At 51.0% G+C, this 19,512-nt stretch overlaps 1 protein-coding gene across 31 annotated transcripts in view; it reads left to right on the top strand.

The window, feature by feature from the left end:
- Positions 1–19,512, top strand: part of EFCAB6 (EF-hand calcium binding domain 6) — a 241,057-nt gene that overhangs the window by 163,911 nt on the left and 57,634 nt on the right. For all 31 annotated transcript variants that reach the window (XR_014081614.1, XR_014081615.1, XR_014081611.1 and 28 more), the window contains 2 exons: positions 4,770–4,866; positions 10,727–10,845. Coding sequence is in view for 24 of the 31 variants with exons in the window: in XM_081587880.1 (XP_081444006.1) it covers positions 4,770–4,866; positions 10,727–10,845 (216 nt within the window). In the remaining 7 variants the exon portion in view is untranslated. The remainder of the gene's footprint in view (positions 1–4,769; positions 4,867–10,726; positions 10,846–19,512) is intronic.

Genomic DNA, 19,512 nt, shown 5'->3' with positions numbered 1-19,512 from the left:
GATTGCAAAGAGTCAGACACGACTGAGTGACTTTCACTTTCACTTGCCTCAGAGCAGGAATGGAACAGTAAAAAGTGACAAGAAAGGGGAGGATTTCCTCATATCCTTTGTACTTCAGGGGCTTGCTTTCCTAGTTCTTTGGTCAGAAAAACAGGCTTTCTTTTGAGGCGTTTTCTGTCCACATCCAGTGCACAATTCCACAATTAGAACTGTCTTTAAGCAGCCCTTAAACTGGAAATGGGGAGGGGAAAAAAAAAACATGAAACTCACCACCATGTAAGTTGGTCTTCAAGTTTTGATCCGCCCCCCTACCCCGTACCAGTATCCTATTACTTATTTTTGGGTGTCCTCAGAGAGTTACTTTCTGAATTCTGTCCAGAGTTGTAATCAGTGGGAGAGAGAGGGTGAAGTAAATGTGCCTGCTCCATTCTCCCTGGGACGTCTCAGGACTCTGGCCCTGCCGGAATGTTGTTCCCCAGGATCGCACAGCACCTTCTCATCACTCAGGCCTCAAGGAGCTGCTCTCTGGCCTTCTTGGCTGAAGTACCCCCGACCCCACCACCCTGGTCCCTCACTCTCAGTCACATTCAGTATCTGAAGTTACCTGATCCACTTATTTTTCCAAGTGTTTGCTATACGTTCCTGCCATCAGAGCATGAGCTCCTTGTGGACGTGGGTTTTGTCTGCCTTGCTCGTCACTGTGTTTGTAGGACCTAGGGCAGCACAGGGAAGAGGTCGTGACTGGTGGACTGGTTGATAGGAAGGCTAGATCTGACTGTCAAGATCTAAAAGGACAGGCCATAGGAGAGGAAAAGGCCATGGAAAAACCTTCCGATCTCTCCAGAGGAGACAAAGATATAAAACGGGACAGAGGAGAAATGAATGGGAAATCAGTAGGAGTCCCCGGTTTGAGCATGAGTCACTAAGAAAAATAATCAAGCCTCATAGCTCAGTAAAGGAATCAGGGTGTTTTGGATGTGTGTTTAGACAGTGGGATCATTTTGGTAGCAAGTTGACTTTGCAGAGACAGAACAGGACTCTCAGGACCTCCATCCTTTCTGGGGGAAGTCCAGGTGAGCCCTGGACTGGGGTCAGGTGGAGTCTAACGGTGACAGCAGGGGACTGTGTGTCATTAGGACCTACAGTCATTTAAGCAATAGTTGTGAAAATGCAACATAATCCACCCAACCTTCCAAAACTTTGGTGGTAAAGTAGCATTGCAAGGAGATCAAACGAGTTAATCCTAAAGGAAATCAACCCTGAATATTCACTGGAAGAACTGATGCTGAAGCTGAAGCTCCAATACTTTGGCCACCTGATGCGAAGAGCAGACTCATTGGAAAAGACCCTGAATGCTGGGACGGATGAAGGCAGAAGGAGAAGGGGGCGGAAGAGGATGAGATGTTTAGATAGGATCACCGACTCAGTGGACATGGATTTGAACAAACTCTGGGAGGTACTGGAGGACAGAGGCGCCTGGTGTGCTGCCGTCCACGGGGTCGCAGAGCTAGTGACTGGACAACAACAACAACAAAGGAGCAGCAGAGGATTAGGCTGGCTGATCTTTGGATCCCTTTCCATCCCTGAAATTCCATGATTCTGTGAAGTCCGGTAGGCAGTTGGAGAGAGATGGAACAGAGAAGCAGGTGAGGTTGCCGTGCCAGTGGCACAGAGGTGCGGACAGCATCAGGCGGTGGCCGGGGGCAGGAACAGGGATGGCCTCTCAGAAGGGTAGGTGAGCTCTCGGGGGAAGAAGGGAGAAGGAGTGGGGGCAGGTGGAGAGCGAGGGGCACTCGCTGGGGGCACGTGTTCCCCGGGTGGCGGGCGTCCAGCACATGCTGTGATTTAAAGAGCAGTGTCACGAAGGTGACGAGAGAGGGGAGAGACGGTTAAGAGTGTCACGTGTTAGTCAACAGAGACCCCCGGGCCTGGCAATGTAGAACCTGGTGGATTTAAAGGCCTTGGCTGGCCAGTGGGGGGGTGGGTGTCAGTCAAGGGAGGGTTGCCAGCCGTAGTTCACCTGTGTACCCCACAAGCTGGCATCTGCCAGAAGAGGAATGAAAGGGGGCCCAACCTCATGTGGTCCATTTCAGCAGGAGGAGGGAGAAGACTCGGCCCAGCCACAGCGGGTCCCCGGCACCCGCCCGCTGAGCGGGGGCAAGAACTCCTGTCTGCCAAAACACGGGGAGTCGAAGTTTATGCAATTCACCAAAGAAGCGCCGCTCTGAATAAGACCCTTTCCAAGTGACACAGAGGCCAACAGCCCAGTGTGGGCTTCTGGGGTGACGAGGGCCACTGTGTTCTCAGTGACCAGTAGGTACAGAGTGCTGTCATCAGGGAGCCTGGGGGTGGTCCGGACAGCCGAGACCAGCAGCGGAGTTTCTCAGAAGGATTTAAAGGAGCAGCCTCGTGAAGAGCGAACGATCACTGCTTAATTTGTTGGCTCTGGTGCCGTGCCTTGCTGTCTGCTTTTTTTTTTTTTTAATTGTATTTAGTTATTTTTATTTTTTGGTTGCCAGGGCTTCCCATGTAGCTCAGTCGGTAAAGAATCTGCCTGCAATGCAGGAGACCTGGGTTTGATTCCTGGGTCAGGAAGATCCCCTGGAGAAAGAAATGGCAACCCACTCCAGTATTCTTGCCTGGAGAATTCCGTGGACAGAGGAGCCTGGTAGGTTCCCAGTCCATGGGTTAGTGAGAATTGGACACGACTTAGAAACTATACCATTACCATTACCATTTTTGGCTGCACTGGGTCTTCACTGCTGTGCGTGGGCTTTCTCTAGTTGTGGCGCGCGAGCGGCTCCTCTCTAGTTGTGGTGTGTAGGCTTCTCACTGTGGTGGCTTCTCTTGTTACAGAGCAGGGGCCCTAGGAACACGGGCTCTGGTAGTTGCAGCACACGGGCTCAGTGGTTGTGGCTTGTGGACTTAGTTGCCAGCAAGATGTGGAATCTTCTTGGACCAGGGGTTGAACCTGTGACCCCCTTTATTGGCAGGCAGATTCTCAACCACCAGGGAAGTCTTCTGCTGTCTGTCTGCTGTCAGTGTAGGACGAGAGTGGGATGTCCCAAGAGAACCTCCCCTGGAGACGGCGGCTGCCGGCCTCACTCGCCCGGACCTTGCACAGGGCTAGGCACTCCAGCGGTGCTGGCAGAACTGAGCTCGCTGAAGTGCGATACAAATGTTACGTGAAAAGATCCTCCACGCATAAAACCACGGTGGCCCTCTCACCTCTGTGAACTGAATTGTCTAATGGGTCCTTTCCTCTGAGGACTGACGTTAGAGGAGCTGCCCAAGCTGTAGCTTCAGCTGGAATGAAAATGATGAGAAAGGCTCGCCTCCAGCCTGGGAGGGCCCCGAGCTGAGGGGCCAGGATTCCTGGAACTGGCTGTGTGATTTCGGCAGGCTGTTTCACCTCTCCAAAGCCCAGCGTCCCCCTTTGCAAAGTGGGGTGACAATGCCAACATTGCTGGGAAATCCCAGACTCCGTGTGGCAAGTGACCGACAGCTCCAGCCCAACTGGAGCTCATGGATGTCATGGTTACCCCAAAAACCACATCCACCCCACCCGGCGTCATATACAAAGCCACAGAACTGCACAGATCACATAAACCTTTGCTGCATTTTTTCTTTAGATTTCTTTCCTCACAAGCAGCTCACCTGCTGGAACATGAATTACACTTCTCTCAAAATATGACCTGGGGGACTTCCCTGGTTAAGACTCCACGCTTCCAGTGCAGGGGGCATGGTTTCCATTCCTGGGTCAGGAAGATCCCCTGGAGAAGGAAATGGCAACCCACTCCAGTATACTTGCCAGGGAAATCCCATGGACAGAGGAGCCTGGCGGGCTACAATCCATGGGGTCATGTAGGGTCAGACAGGATTTAGCAACTGAACAACCACAACAGAAAACTAAGATCCTGCATATTGCACGAGATGACCAGAAAAAGAAAAAAAATAAAGATCACATGGGGCTTGTTTGCTGTCCTCTTCCTGGTTTTCTGGGCTCCTTTGGGGAGAAATCCCTGTGAAGGTCCCTGTGGGGGCTTGCTCAAGGGTCCTCCTCACTCACCCTCAGGCAAGACACACCAATCACCCACGTGCCTGTGAGTGAACGGGATTCCGAGCAGGGTTACCACAGAGATAGAAGTGGCAAAAGGTTTTACAGGGTCTGCTCCCCAAATTTGTTGTAGTGAGTGGAAGAGTCCAGGGCACCCCAAATTCCTTCAGCCACAGTCTTCACTGTGCTTCATGGTGGCCTAAACACAGTCTTTTTTAAAAGTGTCTTCGGTGTGCACTGTTCTGTGAGTAAATAGAATTTTGATCATTTTGTATTCAACAGACTCAGCATGAGCTGAGATGAGTCTGTAGGTCATGTTCCCCTAGGGGTCCCAGACTGTTTGCTTTGGTCCGAGTTATCACACCCACTTGTACATTCAGAAATAAAAGTTTTTGGTTGTTTTCATCCAAAGACAGTGTTGTGCCGTGTTTTTTATGCCTCTCAGAATAAACAAACCCTTTTTGTCTTGTGAACTGCTGGAAAAGTTGAACAGCATTTATCCGGAAGTAAGCAAGGACTCCGAACTAAATTTAAGATTTCCCTAACGTGAAGCTGGGGAACTAAGACTGTATTTTAAGAATTTAGTTAGACCAGATGTGAAATAGCAGACTTATATTACCTTTGTCACGAATAGGGGTAGGGGAACCCCTTGGGAGATTAATGAGTCTTTTAAATTGAAACAGAATTATTTACAATTTTTTTTCCTTTTAAGACCAAAACAGAAGGTTGCAGATTCAGAACTAGCTTGTGAACAGGCGCATCAGTACCTTGTCACCAAAGCAAAAACCAGATGGTCAGACTTGTCTAAGGTGAGAAAGCGATTGTTTCCTTAAAAGGGAAGGGCAGCTATTTCAGTGTTCCAAGGTCATTGGGATGATGGAGCTGTTTTGACCCAGTCACTGAGATGGGAAGCAACTTTTTATGCCAATGTAGTGCCTCCTTTAGGAGAAGGCAATGACACTCCACTCCAGTACTCTTGCCTGGAAAATCCCACCGACGGAGGAGCCTGGTGGGCTGCAGACCAAGGGGTCGCTAAGAGTTGGAAACGACTGAGCGACTTCACTTTCCCTTTTCACTTTCATACATTGGAGAAGGAAATGGCAATCCACTCCAGTGTTCTTGCCTGGAGAATCCCAGGGACGGGGGAGCCTGGTGGGCTGCCGTCTATGGGGTCACACAGAGTCAGACACGACTAAAGCGATTTAGCAGCAACAGCAGCAGTGCCTCCTTTGATTCTTAAAATACTTTTTCCAAATAAATTCTCACATTAGAGGTCAATTTGGTCTTTAGGGGAAAAAAAGTGATTTTAGGAGTTACATGGACTGAAATTCCTGCCTTTATCTCAGGTTTGATATGAACTAAAAATTTAAATAAAGCAATGTAAGATGCTATCATACTTATTTTTACACAGTTAAAAAGTGTTAGTCACTCAGTTTTGTCTGACTCTTTGTGACCCCATGAGGTGTAGCCCACCAGGCTCCTCTGTCCATGGAATTCTCCAGGCAAGAATACTAGAGTGGCTAACCATTCCCTTCTCCAGGAGATTTTCCCAACCCAGGGATTAAACCCGGGTCTCCTGCATTGCAAGTGGATTCTTTACTGTCTGAGCCACCAGGGAAGCCCCCACAGTTATAAACATGCATTTTTGATATTTCTTCCTGTCCTGCCAAAATTATGCAAAGCACATTTTCAAGGTGAATACCCTCCATGTGCAGTGATGTAAATTGTGATTACAATGTCAAGATGGATACACAGTCTAACAATGACAGCTATACCTGCAGGACAGTGGATCTGAAATGCAAGCCCGGGTCGTCCTGAAGTTTAGACTGTGATGTCACTATTTCTCAGTGCAACAAGTACCCAGTAACTTCACTTTTGAAAGTATTTGTAAACTGCATTATAGGAATACTTTCACACTATTCTGAAGAGCATCTCCACTTTATTTCATTTGGTCAGTTTCTTTCTATGTTCTCTCTCTTGGCCTGTGTCCAGTGTGAAGCCCTGCTTTTAAGCACCCAGACCACCTCTTTCTTGGTCCCCATCCTCATAGCAAGGACTCTGCCAGCCCAGGTCATCAAATCACGTGGACCGAGGCCAAACCAGCCTTCCAGAGTAGTCCCCTGGGCCAAAGAGCGCAGGGCGTGATCTGAACTGCACATGATGGGCACACAGGGCCCATACCCCAGCAGGGAGAGGGCAGAGCTGCCAGCATCAGCCATGTGCCAGCCCCATTCCTGCTTCTCTCCAACCTTCAAACTCCCTCAGGCTGGACCGACTCAGGAAAGCAGCCCCTTCTCCCCAGCCTGCCTCTCCTCTTGGCTGCTCTGCTCTCCTTCCCTTATGGGAGCAGCCGCCCCCGGTCCACTCTGTGGGCTGCTCCCTGTGGGGCCAGGGACTCCCGAGGGCCACCTCCGGGGCCCTTTGCCACTTCCTCCAACCCTGCCTTGACATCGTACAAACTGAGTGCCCGGGGGGGTGTGCCTGCTCCCTCCTGATGGAGCTCATGGACCGCGGGAGGGGACAGTCAAGGGGCAAAGGCAGGTTATTAACAAGACAGGCGGACGCTGAAAGGAGCGGGCTGCTGGCGGCGGCTGGAGGCTGGGGAGGTCTTTGCTTCTGCCTTGTTCGGTCCACCCTCCCTGAGATGCCTCCACCTCGGCTCCCTGACACCCTACAGGCCCCCCCGACTCCTGGCTCGGCCTCCCGGCTGGTTGACCTCCTCCCTGTCCTAGCCCTCTCACTCCACCTTGATTCCACGGCCTCTCTTAGCTGCCTTCATCCTTGACGCTGGGCAGAGCCCCAAAGTACATGTGGAAGAGCCGTGGGGACCCCAGAGCTCTGGGCTGCTAAACCAGCAGCCCCGGGTCCCCCATGGAAACCTCTTCCATCTCTCCTAGAACTGAGCCTGGCGGGAGTGGGGCGGGGAGGGGACACGGAGGATTATGGAGGAAGAGGGATTTCGGGGGCCTGGAAGGGGGTGGAGTGGGGGGAAGAGACGCTTTGTCCAGAACTGAGCTCTGGGCCACCTCACTGGCCCCCGCAGGACTAAATGACCCGGCACGTGCGGACTACCCCGTCACTCTCTCGGTTTATCTTGAGTACCGCACTGAAGGAATTAGTTCTGAATTCGAAACCGGCAGAAAGTAAAGCCCAGAAACAAGATCAGCCTTATTCCCACCAGACTGCCTGGTGATGACACGCATGTTCTCCCGGGTTCTCACGTCCGCACTCCTCACTGCCCAGCCCGGCATTTAGAGATGGTGAACGTGTCTCCCTTCTGCGGCATTTCTGTTGGGAATTCATGAAACAGGACCCGCTAATATCCCAAGGAGTGTATTTTCCAGTAAAACTGCACTTGAACTTGAACAAGGGTTCAGGGTTTAGTCATTTTGTGACCTTCATATATAGGGTCACGTAGCCCGCCAGGCTCCTCTGTCCATGGGATTCTCCAGGCGGAATACTGGAGTCGTCTGCTATGCCCTCCTCCAGGGGATCTTCCCGACCCAGGGATCATACCTGCGTCTCTTACGTCTCGCCTGCATTGGCGGACAGGTTCTTTACCACTAGCGCCACCTGGGGAGCCACATAAGGTCACAGGGCTCCCCATTCCTGCCACACACCACTGGGGGCGCCTCCCGCTGGATCCTCACAAACACAGGATTTGTCCCCTCTGTGGGCAGCTTAATATGCTCATGTCTATTGAAGTATTTTTGGAAAATAAGGTCATTGTTCTTCAGCAAATATTATGAGCTGAATATACCCTGTTAGTGAAGTCACTCAGTCGTGTCTGACTCTCTGCGACCCCATGGACTGTAGCCCACCAGGCTCCTCCGTCCATGGGATTTTCCAGGCAAGAGTACTGGAGTGTGTTGCCATGCCCTTCCTCTGGGGGATCTTCCCAACCCAGAGATCGAACCCAGGTCTCCTGCATTGTAGGCAGACGCTTTACCATCTGAGCCACCAGGAAAGTCCTTGTTGCAAGGTACTAAAGATACACTGACCAAAAATAAGATAAAATAAAGACATGTCTCTGCCCCCAGAGACTTGTGGCGTAAACACCAACAAGAACTCTAAAGAATGGTATGGATCACAGTGGCAACGATGTGCATACAACGGGGTGCCCAGAAGAGGTCACAAGTAGAAAGATGAGCAGGTGTTGGACAGGCGTGCAGGGGAGGTGAGAATGTGAGGCTTGAAGCTGAACCAAGGCAGAGGGTTTGGGGGGCTGACCAGCACGGTGGGGACTGCAAATGGTTCAGCACGGATGGGGCAGACCTCGGGTCAGACCAGGTGGTTTTCAGTGTGAGGCAGTGGATGGACCACAACAGGCTGGACATGCTGACACTTTTTTAAAAAATTGTGGTGGAGGCTTCCCTGGTGGCTCCGTGGTAAAGGATGTGCCTGCCGATGCAGCAGACATGGGTTTCATCCCGGATCCGGGAAGATCCCACCTGCCATGAGGCAGCTAAGCACGTGAGCCACAGCCACTGAGCCTGTGCTCAAGAGCCCGGGAACTGCAGCTACGAGTGTCCGTTCCACAGCTGCTCCAGGCCCTCGTGCCCTGGGGCCCTCACACGGCAACTAGAATAGCCCCTACTGTTGGCAGCTAGAGAAAAGCCTGCGCAGCGACAGAGACCCATCGCAAAATAAACAAGCATATGAATAATATTCATATATTTTTGGATTTCAGTGGTGTGTGGCAGGAGTAGATAAATGAATAAAATTATTTTCTTTAAATTGTGGTAAAATAGACATAACATAGTTCTTCTGACTATAGGACCCCAGAAAGTGCTGGCCCACTGGAGCGGGTTTCTGGAGGGGGTGGTTGTGGGCCTGGATCTAGAGTCAGCCTGCTAGTAGGCAGGTCTACTTCCCCACAGCTGGGATCTTAGGTTCCCCGACCAGGGATCGAACCCTGGGCCCCTGCAGTTGGAAGTGCCGAATCCTAACCACTGGACCACCAGGGAAGTCCAGTAATACATCTTAATTAGCCAGTAGGCAGCTCCCTCCTCCTTGTTCTCTTAGAGTTTTTTAGTCAGTTTGTCAAATTCTACAAAGGAAAAAAAAAGAACTATTGGGATGTTTGGCAAGAAATGACATTTTTACGACATGGAGCCTTCCAATTAATGAACACAGTGTAGTTCCATTTATTTTGATCTTTTAAAATGTTTTTCAAAACAGCTTTAGACTTCCCTATGTAAAAATCTTACAATCATTTTTAAGATTTGTTCCTCGGACTTTCTATTTTTGGTGCTGTTGTAAATGTTATTTTTTTAAAGTTCATTTTCCATGTCTGATATATAAAAATGTGAATGATTTTGCCTATTGATATAGAATCCCGGGGCTTCCCTGGTAGCTCAGATGTTAAAGAATCCGCCTGCAATGTGGGAGACCTGGGTTTGATCCCTGGGTTGGGAAGATCTGGAGAAGGGAACAGCTACCCATTCCAGTATTCTGGCCTGGAGAACTCCATGGACAGAGGAGCCTGGTGGGCTACAGTCAATTGGGTTGCAAAGAGTCGGACACGACTGAGCAACTTTCACTTTTTATAGAATCCAGATTTATTGCCACCTTCTCTTATTATAATACTTTATTCGTGAATTCCTTGTATACCTGTATATACAGTCATGTCATTTGTGAATAATGAAAATTACATTTCTCCCTGCCCTGTTGTTATGCCTTTTACCAATTTTAACTTGCTTAACTACACTGACTTGCACCTCCAGTATAATGCTAAATAGAGAGCAATCGAGATATTCTTGTCTGATTCTTAATCGTCCAGAAAATGTTTCATGGTTTCACCATGAAGTATGATGCTTGCAGGGGACTTGGGAAGTGAACCCATTGTGTCTTCCTTGTGGTGTGTTGGAAGGAAGAGGAATGAACTATTGTTTAGAAACAGTTTTAGACAGTGTTCAACGCCCTGTGTTACCTGCTTTCCTAGTCTGTGGTCCTTTAAATGCCTGACACATCCCCAGAGACCTTTGCACCCCTTGGGGTTGTTCAAATGGTACTGTGTCCCCTCATCGTAACAACCATAGACTCTCCGTCCCTTGTTTCCCCTCTGACAGCCGGTGGCCAAGTGCCCCACATCGTGGAGATGATAACCTCGGGCAGCGTGGGCTGCACCTCACCTCCCAGGCTCTGGGCTCCTCCCAGGCTCTGGTTGGCCCTTAGTTCTAACAGTTCTAACAGTGAACCCAAATTGTTGCTCAGGGAAAAAAATCCCAGCCACACGCCCAAGACCACTCATTACCCGGAAACAAGCCCGTTCCAGGTTGTAACTCTTGTTGACGTTTTGCTCCGTCATCTTATTGAGCAGAGTGGGTACTTCATCTGGAACATATACCAAGGGGTAATTAGGGACTTCCCTGGTCGTCCAGGAGTTAAGATTCACCTTCAAACGCAGGGGGCGTGGGTTGCATCTGTGGTGAGGGGGCTAAGATCCCACCTGCCTTGTGGCCAGAAAAAACCAAAACAAAAAACAGAAGCAATATTGTACCAAATTCAATAAAAGACTTTAAAAATGGTCCCCATCAAAAAAAAAAAAAAAAAAATCTTAAAAAAAATAAACAGGAGGTGAGAGGGGTAAGGGAAACTCGTAGATTGTCCCAGAAACTCTCTGAGCTCATTTTACACGTTACTAAACGCTGTCTTCTAATGTTGTAGAATTTTATAGAAACCGACAGCGAGGGCAACGGCATCCTTCGGCGGCGAGACGTGAAGAACGCGCTGTACAGCTTTGACATTCCCCTCACGCCGAGAGAGTTTGAAAAGCTCTGGATGAGGTGAGTGGTGTGTGAAGGCTGTTTTTTCCTTCCCGACTGCCAAATTCAGCACCGGGCTTTCATCACGACTCGGCGGTCAGGCAGGGCCAGGAATATTTTCCTGTGGTTGTATCTGCCCCGTTCACCCCCAAAAGCAGCCTTGGCCAACAGGCGGGGCCTTTCGGAACATGGGAACCAGGTCAATACTTGTCACCAACACTGGACGTGAGGGTTTTGCGTTTCCAAGGAGCCGCGCATTCGAGCGCATCCTTTCACTGTTTTGGAGAATGAAGTCACTCCCCAAAGACTTCTCTCTAACGCAACTAGCTCCGTGGACAGATCTGCAATGGGTTGAGGGAAACGCAGTCTCTCCATTGCCCGGAGATGGAAATCAATGCTACACAAGTGTTTTATAGATTAGTAATTTGTTGGAAGAAAATAACCAAACTTTTGGCAACTTGGAATAGTTTCCCGAGAGTGTCTTAAACTGAAACTAGGACCTAGTATTGGCTACATTTTTCAAACTGTACTTTAGACTAAGCTATTTCTGAACCAGGCCCCCGTCCCAACGTTCACTGGGTAGATTGCCTAAGTTTCGAGGTGCACTCACCACACGCTCCATTTCCGAGTTCCAGATCCGTCTTTGAACTGCTTCCTCCTTCATTATATGTTAGTCGCCGCTGGCATCCCCCAGGGTCGCACCCCAGTATTGCAGGTCCTCTCGAGGGCCAGCTCACGGAGCAGTTCATGCAGGTTTTTCAGCATTTCATTTGTTTAAAGTGGAAACTCTAATGTTGGCCGAGTTTAGAATTAGGTAGGCTGTTTTGTGCCTAATTTAGAAAAGCATCGTGAAGTTCTTACAAAGCCCTTATTCTTCTTTTAGATCAGTTCCAACCCAGGGTGAGTTTGGTCTCCCTGCCCGTTTTCCCTTTTAACAGACTGAGTGAGTGGGTCCACCTGCGGACTCAAAGGACGGGGTCGCAGCGGGCAGATGCACGGAGCTCTCACCACATAGACATTTCGGATGATGTGGAGATGACTGTGTCATCCTGATGTTTAGGGAGCTGTTCGTGGGCACGAACATTCCCCACCCCCCAACACCGGGGTGAGCGTCGCTTGTTATAAATGCCAGACGAGGGACGGGTCCGGCAGACAGGGAGCTGAAACGGGTGCGTAGGCGTGGAGGAGTGATGCTGAAATGGTTCCTAGGGCCTAGATTGGGGCAGGAGGGTGGGCGAGGGGCTCTCCAAGTGGTACCTGGGCTCCAGGCTAAGGAAAGAAAGGCGAGGCTGATCGCCTGGCGCAGTCCTCGCTTTCCGCCAATACTAACGGGACATCTGGAACAACGCAGTCTGAGTGGCTGCGATGTGGGTCGAATCTTGCTTCAGGAAGATGAATCAGGAGGCCGCTCAGAGGAGGGATTGATGGGGGGTGTGGGGCATGAGGGGACGGCTGTCTCCATTAGGGAGGGGTGGGATGAGCCCCCCAGGCTGGGTGCCAGCCTTAGGGATGAGGGGTATGAGAGTCGGGTGTCCCTGGGGGTTCCCTGTGGAAGGAGGGCATGACTTGCCCTCTTCCTGATGGGAGACAGAGCAGGCATCCCTGTTCGTGGGAGGGAGACTCTCACCATTACTTTTGGCTAAAGCTTCTTTATCCGTGTATTACACTATTCTATAAATACACAATGTCCACCCTGTGCTGCAAACTGAGATGAGAACTTCACCCACCTTGGTGTAGCCGGCTGTTCGCCGTGGATGGTGAGTGGCTGAGAGCTCTGCAGCCACGTGGTCATGACCCCTGCCTCCACCCCTCACAGCGGAGGGGCCCCTGTCAAGTTCCTTAACTTCTCTGCGCCTTGCTCTGCTCTGCTAAGCTAGCTCCAGTGGTCAGTGTCAGGGTCAGGGTCAGGGTCAGCTGCAACAACAAACAAGGCCGACATCCCAGGGGCTTGCCCCAGTAAGCATGTCACGATTTAGTGTGGGTGGTGGGGAGCTCTGCTCACAATCATTCAGGGACCAGGAGCCCCCCCACCCCCACTCCCCTGTCCAGTCCCCTGATCTTACGTGTCTGCCAGCAGAGAAGGGGAATGATCATAGAGGACCGGTCTGGGTCAGCTTTGTAAGGTCCAGGCCTGGAAACGGGCTGTCACTTTGCCCAGACTCTGTGGACCAGAATCCCTGCACGTGGCTGCACCCCGGCCAGGGAGGCAGGGAGAAGCAGTCTGGAAGTGTGTCCATGGAGAGAGCAGCAGAGGTGGGGAGCCCACGATGGCATCTCCACATGTGGAGTCACCTCCAGGGTGGGTAGGAAGAGGGCAATGGAGACAGAGGGAGCCCCAGAAGTGTGTCCACAGTGTCCTGGCAGGAAGGCAGAAGCCACACTAATATTCACAGCTGAGTGGGACCTAAGGGAGAGACTGATTACAAAGATGTCAGATGGACCAGAAGTCTGAAAGGGACTGCGGAGTTACTCAGAGGCCAGGAGGCTGCTGTCTGCCCCCCAGGGCTGGAAGAGCAAGGAGGGGGTTACCCAGAGATAAGGGGCTGCTCCTCACCAGGGACTGGAGGGCAAAGGGGAGACAGGGTATTTCCTGGAGATCGGGAAGTGGCCTCCAACCCCTGATGCCTCTTGGAATCTGCTGGAATCTCAGCTGCTGGGCTGAGCAGGAGCCCCGGGGAACAGCCTGGTCCTGCCCTCCCCCCACATCTGATGGACACAGCTCCACGGGAGCAGCTAGGGTAGCTGGGAAGACGGGCAGAAGGACAAACACGGGGTTGAGAGCCACCAGATGAATGTCCAGCCAAGTGGCAAAAGGGGTGTCACATCCCAGGACTGCGGGGTCACCTAGGGGGGCCCACACATCAGCTGAACCACATCGTGAAGGGAAGGACAAGGTGGGGACTCTGTCCTGAAGGCCAGGTGTTTAGTAAAAACTTTAGAAAGGTCGAGGCAGGTTTCCATGTTCTGGAAAGATCACTCTGGCTACAGGGAGGAGGATGAATTGCCAAAGAGAGGAGGGAGGCACGGAGGTGAATTTGGCGCTGTCTTGAGATTCTAAGTGAGAGGATGGGGTAAACTTCCCTGGGTGGGGGCCTGGAGGACTGGGAAGGAAGTGATAGGTGTGAGAGAGTTAGGAAGGGACGATTAGCCTTTGGCAGCCTAGAAAGGGGCTTCCCTGGTGGCTCAGCAGTAAAGAATCCACCTACAAGGCAGGAGACTACGGTTTGATCCCTGGGTTGGGAAGCTCCCCTGGAGAAAGAAATGGCAACCCATTCCAGTATTCTTGCCTGGAGGGCTGTGGTCCACGGGATCACAAAGAGTCAGACATGGCTTAGTGACTAAACAGCAGCAGCAGCTGGAAAGAGAGGCTGCGTGATGAGATAAGACACTCCTTGGACTTGTCTGATGAGCTTGGGCAGAAATCAGGAGGCAACCCTGAGGTGGCCAATCAGCCCACAGCTGAGGGCTGCACTCTGAGCGGGGTTGTGCCTGGTCCCCTGGAGCCCAGGGTGAGCTGTGTGACCTTGGGCCAGTGTCTCACCTTCTCTGAGCTTCAGTCAGCTATCCCATGGCATGGCTGTGTGACCAAACAGTATAATGACAGTACTTGGCAAAGATAAGCATAAAAATCAGTAGCAAAAAGATCATACAGATTTGAAATTACTTTCTGATAGCAATATTAATGCACACTTATTTTAGAAGACTCGGAAAATCCAGAAAAGCATCAGTCAGTCAGTTCAGTTGCTCAGTCGTGTACAACTCTTGGAAACCTCATGGACTGCAGCACGCCAGGCCTCCCTGTCCATCACCAGCTCCCGGAGCCTACTCAAACTTATGTCCATTGAGTTGGTGATGCCATCCAACCATCAGATCCTCTGTCATCCCCTTCTCCTCCTGCCTTCAATCTTTCCCAGCATCAGGGTCTTTTCCAGTGAGTCAGTTCTTCCCATCAGGTGGCCAAAGTAGTGGAGTTTCAGTGTCAGCATCAGTCCTTTCAATGAATATTCAGGACTGATTTTCTTTAGAATGGACTGGTTGGATCTCCTTGCAGTTCAAGGGACTCTCAAGAGTTTTCTCCAACACCACAGTTCAAAAACATCAATTCTTGTGCGTTCAGCTTTCTTTATAGTCCAACTCTCACATCCATACATGTCTACTGGAAAAACCATAGCTTTGACTAGATGGACCTTTGTTGGTAAAGTAATGTCTCTGCTTTTTAATATGCTGTCTAGGTTGATCATGATCTGAGCCACAGTCTGCTCCCGGTCTTGTTTTTGCTCACAGTATAGAGCTTCTCCATCTTTGGCTGCAAAGAATATAATCAGTCTGATTTCGGTGTTGACCATCTGGTGATGTCCATGTGTAGAGTCTTCTCTTGTGTTGTTGGAAGAGGGTGTTTGCTATGACCAGTGCGTTCTCTTGGCAGAACTCTATTAGCCTTTGCCCTGCTTCATTCTGTACTCCAAGGCCAAATTTGCCTGTTACTCCAGGTGTTTCTTGACTTCCTACTTTTGCATTCCAGTCCCTTATAATGAAAAGGACATGTTTTTTGGGTGTTAGTTCTAGAAGGTCTTGTAGGTCTTCATAGAACTGTTCAACTTCAGCTTCTTCAGCGTTACTGGTCGGGACATAGACTTGAATTACCGTGATCTCCTAAAGGAGATCAGTCCTGGGTGTTCATCGGAAGGACTGATGTTGAAGCTGAAACTCCAGTACTTTGGCCACCTGATGCAAAGAGCTCACTCATTGGAAAAGACCCTGATGCTGGGAAAGATTGAGGGCAGGAGGAGAAGGGGACGACAGAGGATGAGATGGCTGGATGGCATCATCAACTCTATGGACATGGGTTTGAGTGAACTCCGGGAGTTGGTGATGGACAGAGAGGCCTGGCGTGCTGCAGTTCATGGGGTCTCAAAGAGTCGGATACGACTGAGCGACTGAAATGAACTGAGGTTGATCATAGCTTTTCTTCCAAGGAGGAAGCATCTTTGAATTTCAAAGAAGCATAAGAAAGAGGAAAAGACAATAACAAGAAAGCAGCTGTACCCCACTCAGCAGACATGATCAACTCGGTGGTGTGGTTTTTCATGCATTTTCTAGGCATTTTTGTGATCTCCGTTAACCGTCCTCACCCTCCATGCCCCGCCCCCCCAACCGGCCTGCTCCTCTAGATGGTTCAGCGTTTGCTGACACGATTCACCCTGGTCTCCTCCCTCCAAGTCCCCATCTCCCTGCTGCACAAAGCAGGAGGTGTGGCCTGGCAAGGGGCTGGCCAGCGCTGAGCTGCCCGGGGGGCCCCCCAAGCCTCCCGAAGCTGCTCATACAGGGAAGGGGCATTCTTCTACTCAACACGAGTGCCAAGAACCCCAGGCAAGGCAGGAGCAGCTGGGGCCAATGTGACACACTCTGCCAGTTCCTGGGGTCTACTAGTGAGAATAAGAAAAGCCCACCCCCAAAATTGGGTAGCTGGAAGTGATCAGGAAAATAACATTCAGCTCTTTTGAAAACACAGAATTAGAAAACATGAGAATATGGACAAAATAATTGTCATCATCCGTCACTCACTCAGCACTTAAACGAAGCACCTGCGCTCTGTTAGAGCTTTGAGTCGTCCGGAGGGTCTCATTTACACTGTGGAAGTAAATTAATGCATTAACCCCCAGATCTCAGTGACTTGGCACATGGATGTTTTGGTTCTTATTCACCCAAAGTCTAGCATGTCTAGCAGCTCTTCTGGACACTTCTGTTCCAACTGGTGATTCGGGATCTGGCTTCCAGAGGTGGCTTCATTCCTCAGCAGGGTCCCCAGGGGTCTGCAGAGTGTGGCAGGTCAGCCCAGAGTGACTCAACCTCTCCCTCAGCCCATGGCCCACGGATGGGTGGGCTGTGGGCCCCGCTGACCTCTTGGGGCGGACAGAGTGGGGGCAGGGGCGTGTTAAGCGAGCCCGGCTCACCGAAGGTTAAAGAAAGATACACAGCCCTCAAACCTGGAGGAGGCTGTTGTGAAAGGAAACCTGCTAAGTGAAGCCGATAGGATCTTTCAGCCCAAGATTTCAGGAGTAACACGTTTGGTTTCAGAGAGACGGCTGAGAATAAATTATAGGATGAACGTGCGTTCACGCATTCCTTCATCTGAGCAATCATTAAGCAGGAATTTCCTGAAATTTTCGAGGTTGCAGGTCTGGTGCCAGATTCGGGGGGTTCAGAGATGAAGGCAGCCCCTTGCCCAGGACTCAGCCAGGAAGACAGCATCCACATGCCAGGAGGGAGAAGCCAGGCAGCCTGGGCTGTGGGTGTTCCGGGAAGGACCCTCGGCAGTGCGATGCCTGACCCTAACCCCCAAATAAGCAGTCATTAGCCAGAGAGGGGAGAGGGCGTCCCAGCTAGCAGAGAGGCCCAGAGTTGGGGGGTGGGAGTGGGAGGCCCCCAGAAGGGGGAGCATGCTGCCTGTGTCAGCAGAGCCGGAGGGGACAGGGAGCCCCAGAACCAGGGCTCTGGGGGACACACCTTTCCAGGGCACTCAGCGTTCTGAGCCCCTCCTGTAGCCTAGTTTCCTTGGGGAGATTTCTGCTATTTCGGACCTAAACCCAACTGTTCCAAGAAGCTACGAAGCCGGTGTGTTATAAAAACACACAGATGACTCATGCAGGACAGCCAGCAGCCTGGGAAATTTGAGTATAGACACCTGTCGTGTACAACCAGGTGGTCACGCAGACCTGGTAGAATGTTCTAGAGATGATGCCCAATTTATGCACATTTCTTGTTTGGGTAGACACGCTGTACGTTAGTATTCCAATATGAAAAGCAAAGACTATTATGGAATCCCTGTGTCCTGTGCATCAGCTCACATGAACACAGGTGACTCACGTGAAGCTGGGTCGTCTCTGTTGGCTCGGCCAGGAGAACCTGTCAGGTGCCTTGCTGGACCAGAGAGCCCAGGATGGGAAAGGTTTGGAAAGGCTGAAGGAACAGTTCAGGAAAGGGAGGACTGGGACTTCCCTGGCGGTCCAGGGGTTAAGACCCTGCCTTCCAATACAGGGGGTGCAGTTCCATCCCTGATGGGGGAACTAAGATCCCACATGCCACAGAGTGTGGCCAAAAAATTAAAATAAATAAATAAAACTTGCTTAAAACTAAAGGAAATAAAAGGTTGAATGGGACATGCTGATGGTAGGGGTTGAGTTAGAAGAGCTGGACATGAAGAGGGGGCTCAGCTTGGCGAGGACTAATCCAGCAGGCCCCTCGCCCCTCATGAAGGGTGTCCTAGTAGTTGATGTCCTCTGGAACCAGGAACGCAGGGCAGTCCTGGAAGGAGTGGGTCTCCCTTCTCTGGCATGGCTGCATCCAAGGCCAGAGGGCCACTTACTGGGGCGCATAGGGGCCAGACTGTGGCCCTGGGGGAGGGGGCTGGGGCAGATGGTATCCGGTCTGTGGCTCCCCCAGGCCTGGGTGAATGTGCCCACTGGGCAACGACCCTCGGGCAGCCAGACACTTCGCGCTCTGAAGGGCAGCTCTCTGAGCGGTCATGCCACCCTCCCCGAGAGGATACCCATGTCCAAGCTGCTCAAGGACCACGTCTCCCTCTGCTGCCGGCCTGGGTCATCGGTGGGGCTCGCACCAGATGCTCTGAATCTGGGGTCAGTGGTGTCAGAAGGTTCTTCTGTCGTTTATGTAAGAATCAAGCGCTAAACCGAGCATGAAAGAGTAAGACTTTCTCAGCCCAGCGATCGATGTGAACATGTTCACACTGTGTGTACAATCGAACGGCTGTGTGTGCAATAGACAGGCAGTAATCTGATTATGTCATAAATTAGTGGCCATTGCCACATGCAAATGTGAGTTTTTATCGGCCCTCTGTTTTGTATGCACGTTTTTCCTGGCGCATCTGTTGCTGAACCATTTTAAAATTCAACCTTTATAACCAAGTTGATTTTTTTTTTTAATGTGACACAAAGGATTATATAATGAAGGGTGAGGTTATGTAAGCTGAATTAACTCTCTTATTATTCACATGCATAGCAATATTTTAGTTGCAGTTGTGCAATCTGGTCTTCTGTTCCTTGGAGATGCGGAGAGAATGTGTATGATCTTTATCAATGAAGTAATTAAGAAGTGTCTTTTCATTCAGTCCAAGTGTCACGATTTGGAGTTTGTAGCTGAGAATCCTGTGATTGTCGCCCATGGGGACGGCAGCCCTCCCTTAGGGACACGCATGCTTCACATTCACTCACTCAGCGACCAGGTATGGGAGCTGTGAGGTTGCCCAACAAAATAAAGCAAGGCACGTTTCTCCTCAAGAAGCTTTCCATCGAGCCGGGAGGGGACACACAGACTGGAGCAGGGGACATGGAGGCAGGACGTGCTTGAGACTTTGGTTGGCCCTGGTCCCAGCTCTCCATGCACACCCGCCCCCTGTCCTCATCACAGCCTGGAGGGGCCCAGGGGAGGCGGAGATGCAGTACTTTGACCTTAGGACCAGAGAGAGAGGTTCCAGAAGGGTGCCCTGCTGGCCGGGGCTTTCTTGTCGGGTGGGTCGTCTGTGCACCTCCTCTCAGGAGCCCTCCCCCTAGGGTGGGGAGCCCTTGGGGAGCTTTCTTCCAGGGGTGTCTTTCTAGAGTGAGTCACAGCTGCCTCTGGTGGCATGAGGCTGGCAGAGATGAGATGCAGCTCAGGGCAGGACCACGGCCA

The sequence above is a fragment of the Giraffa tippelskirchi genome, chromosome 4 (genome assembly GCF_054371585.1).
Source record: "Giraffa tippelskirchi isolate mGirTip1 chromosome 4, T2T-mGirTip1v1.2.pri, whole genome shotgun sequence".
Classification (NCBI taxonomy): domain Eukaryota; kingdom Metazoa; phylum Chordata; class Mammalia; order Artiodactyla; family Giraffidae; genus Giraffa; species Giraffa tippelskirchi.
This window is presented reverse-complemented; position numbering and strand designations above follow the sequence as displayed.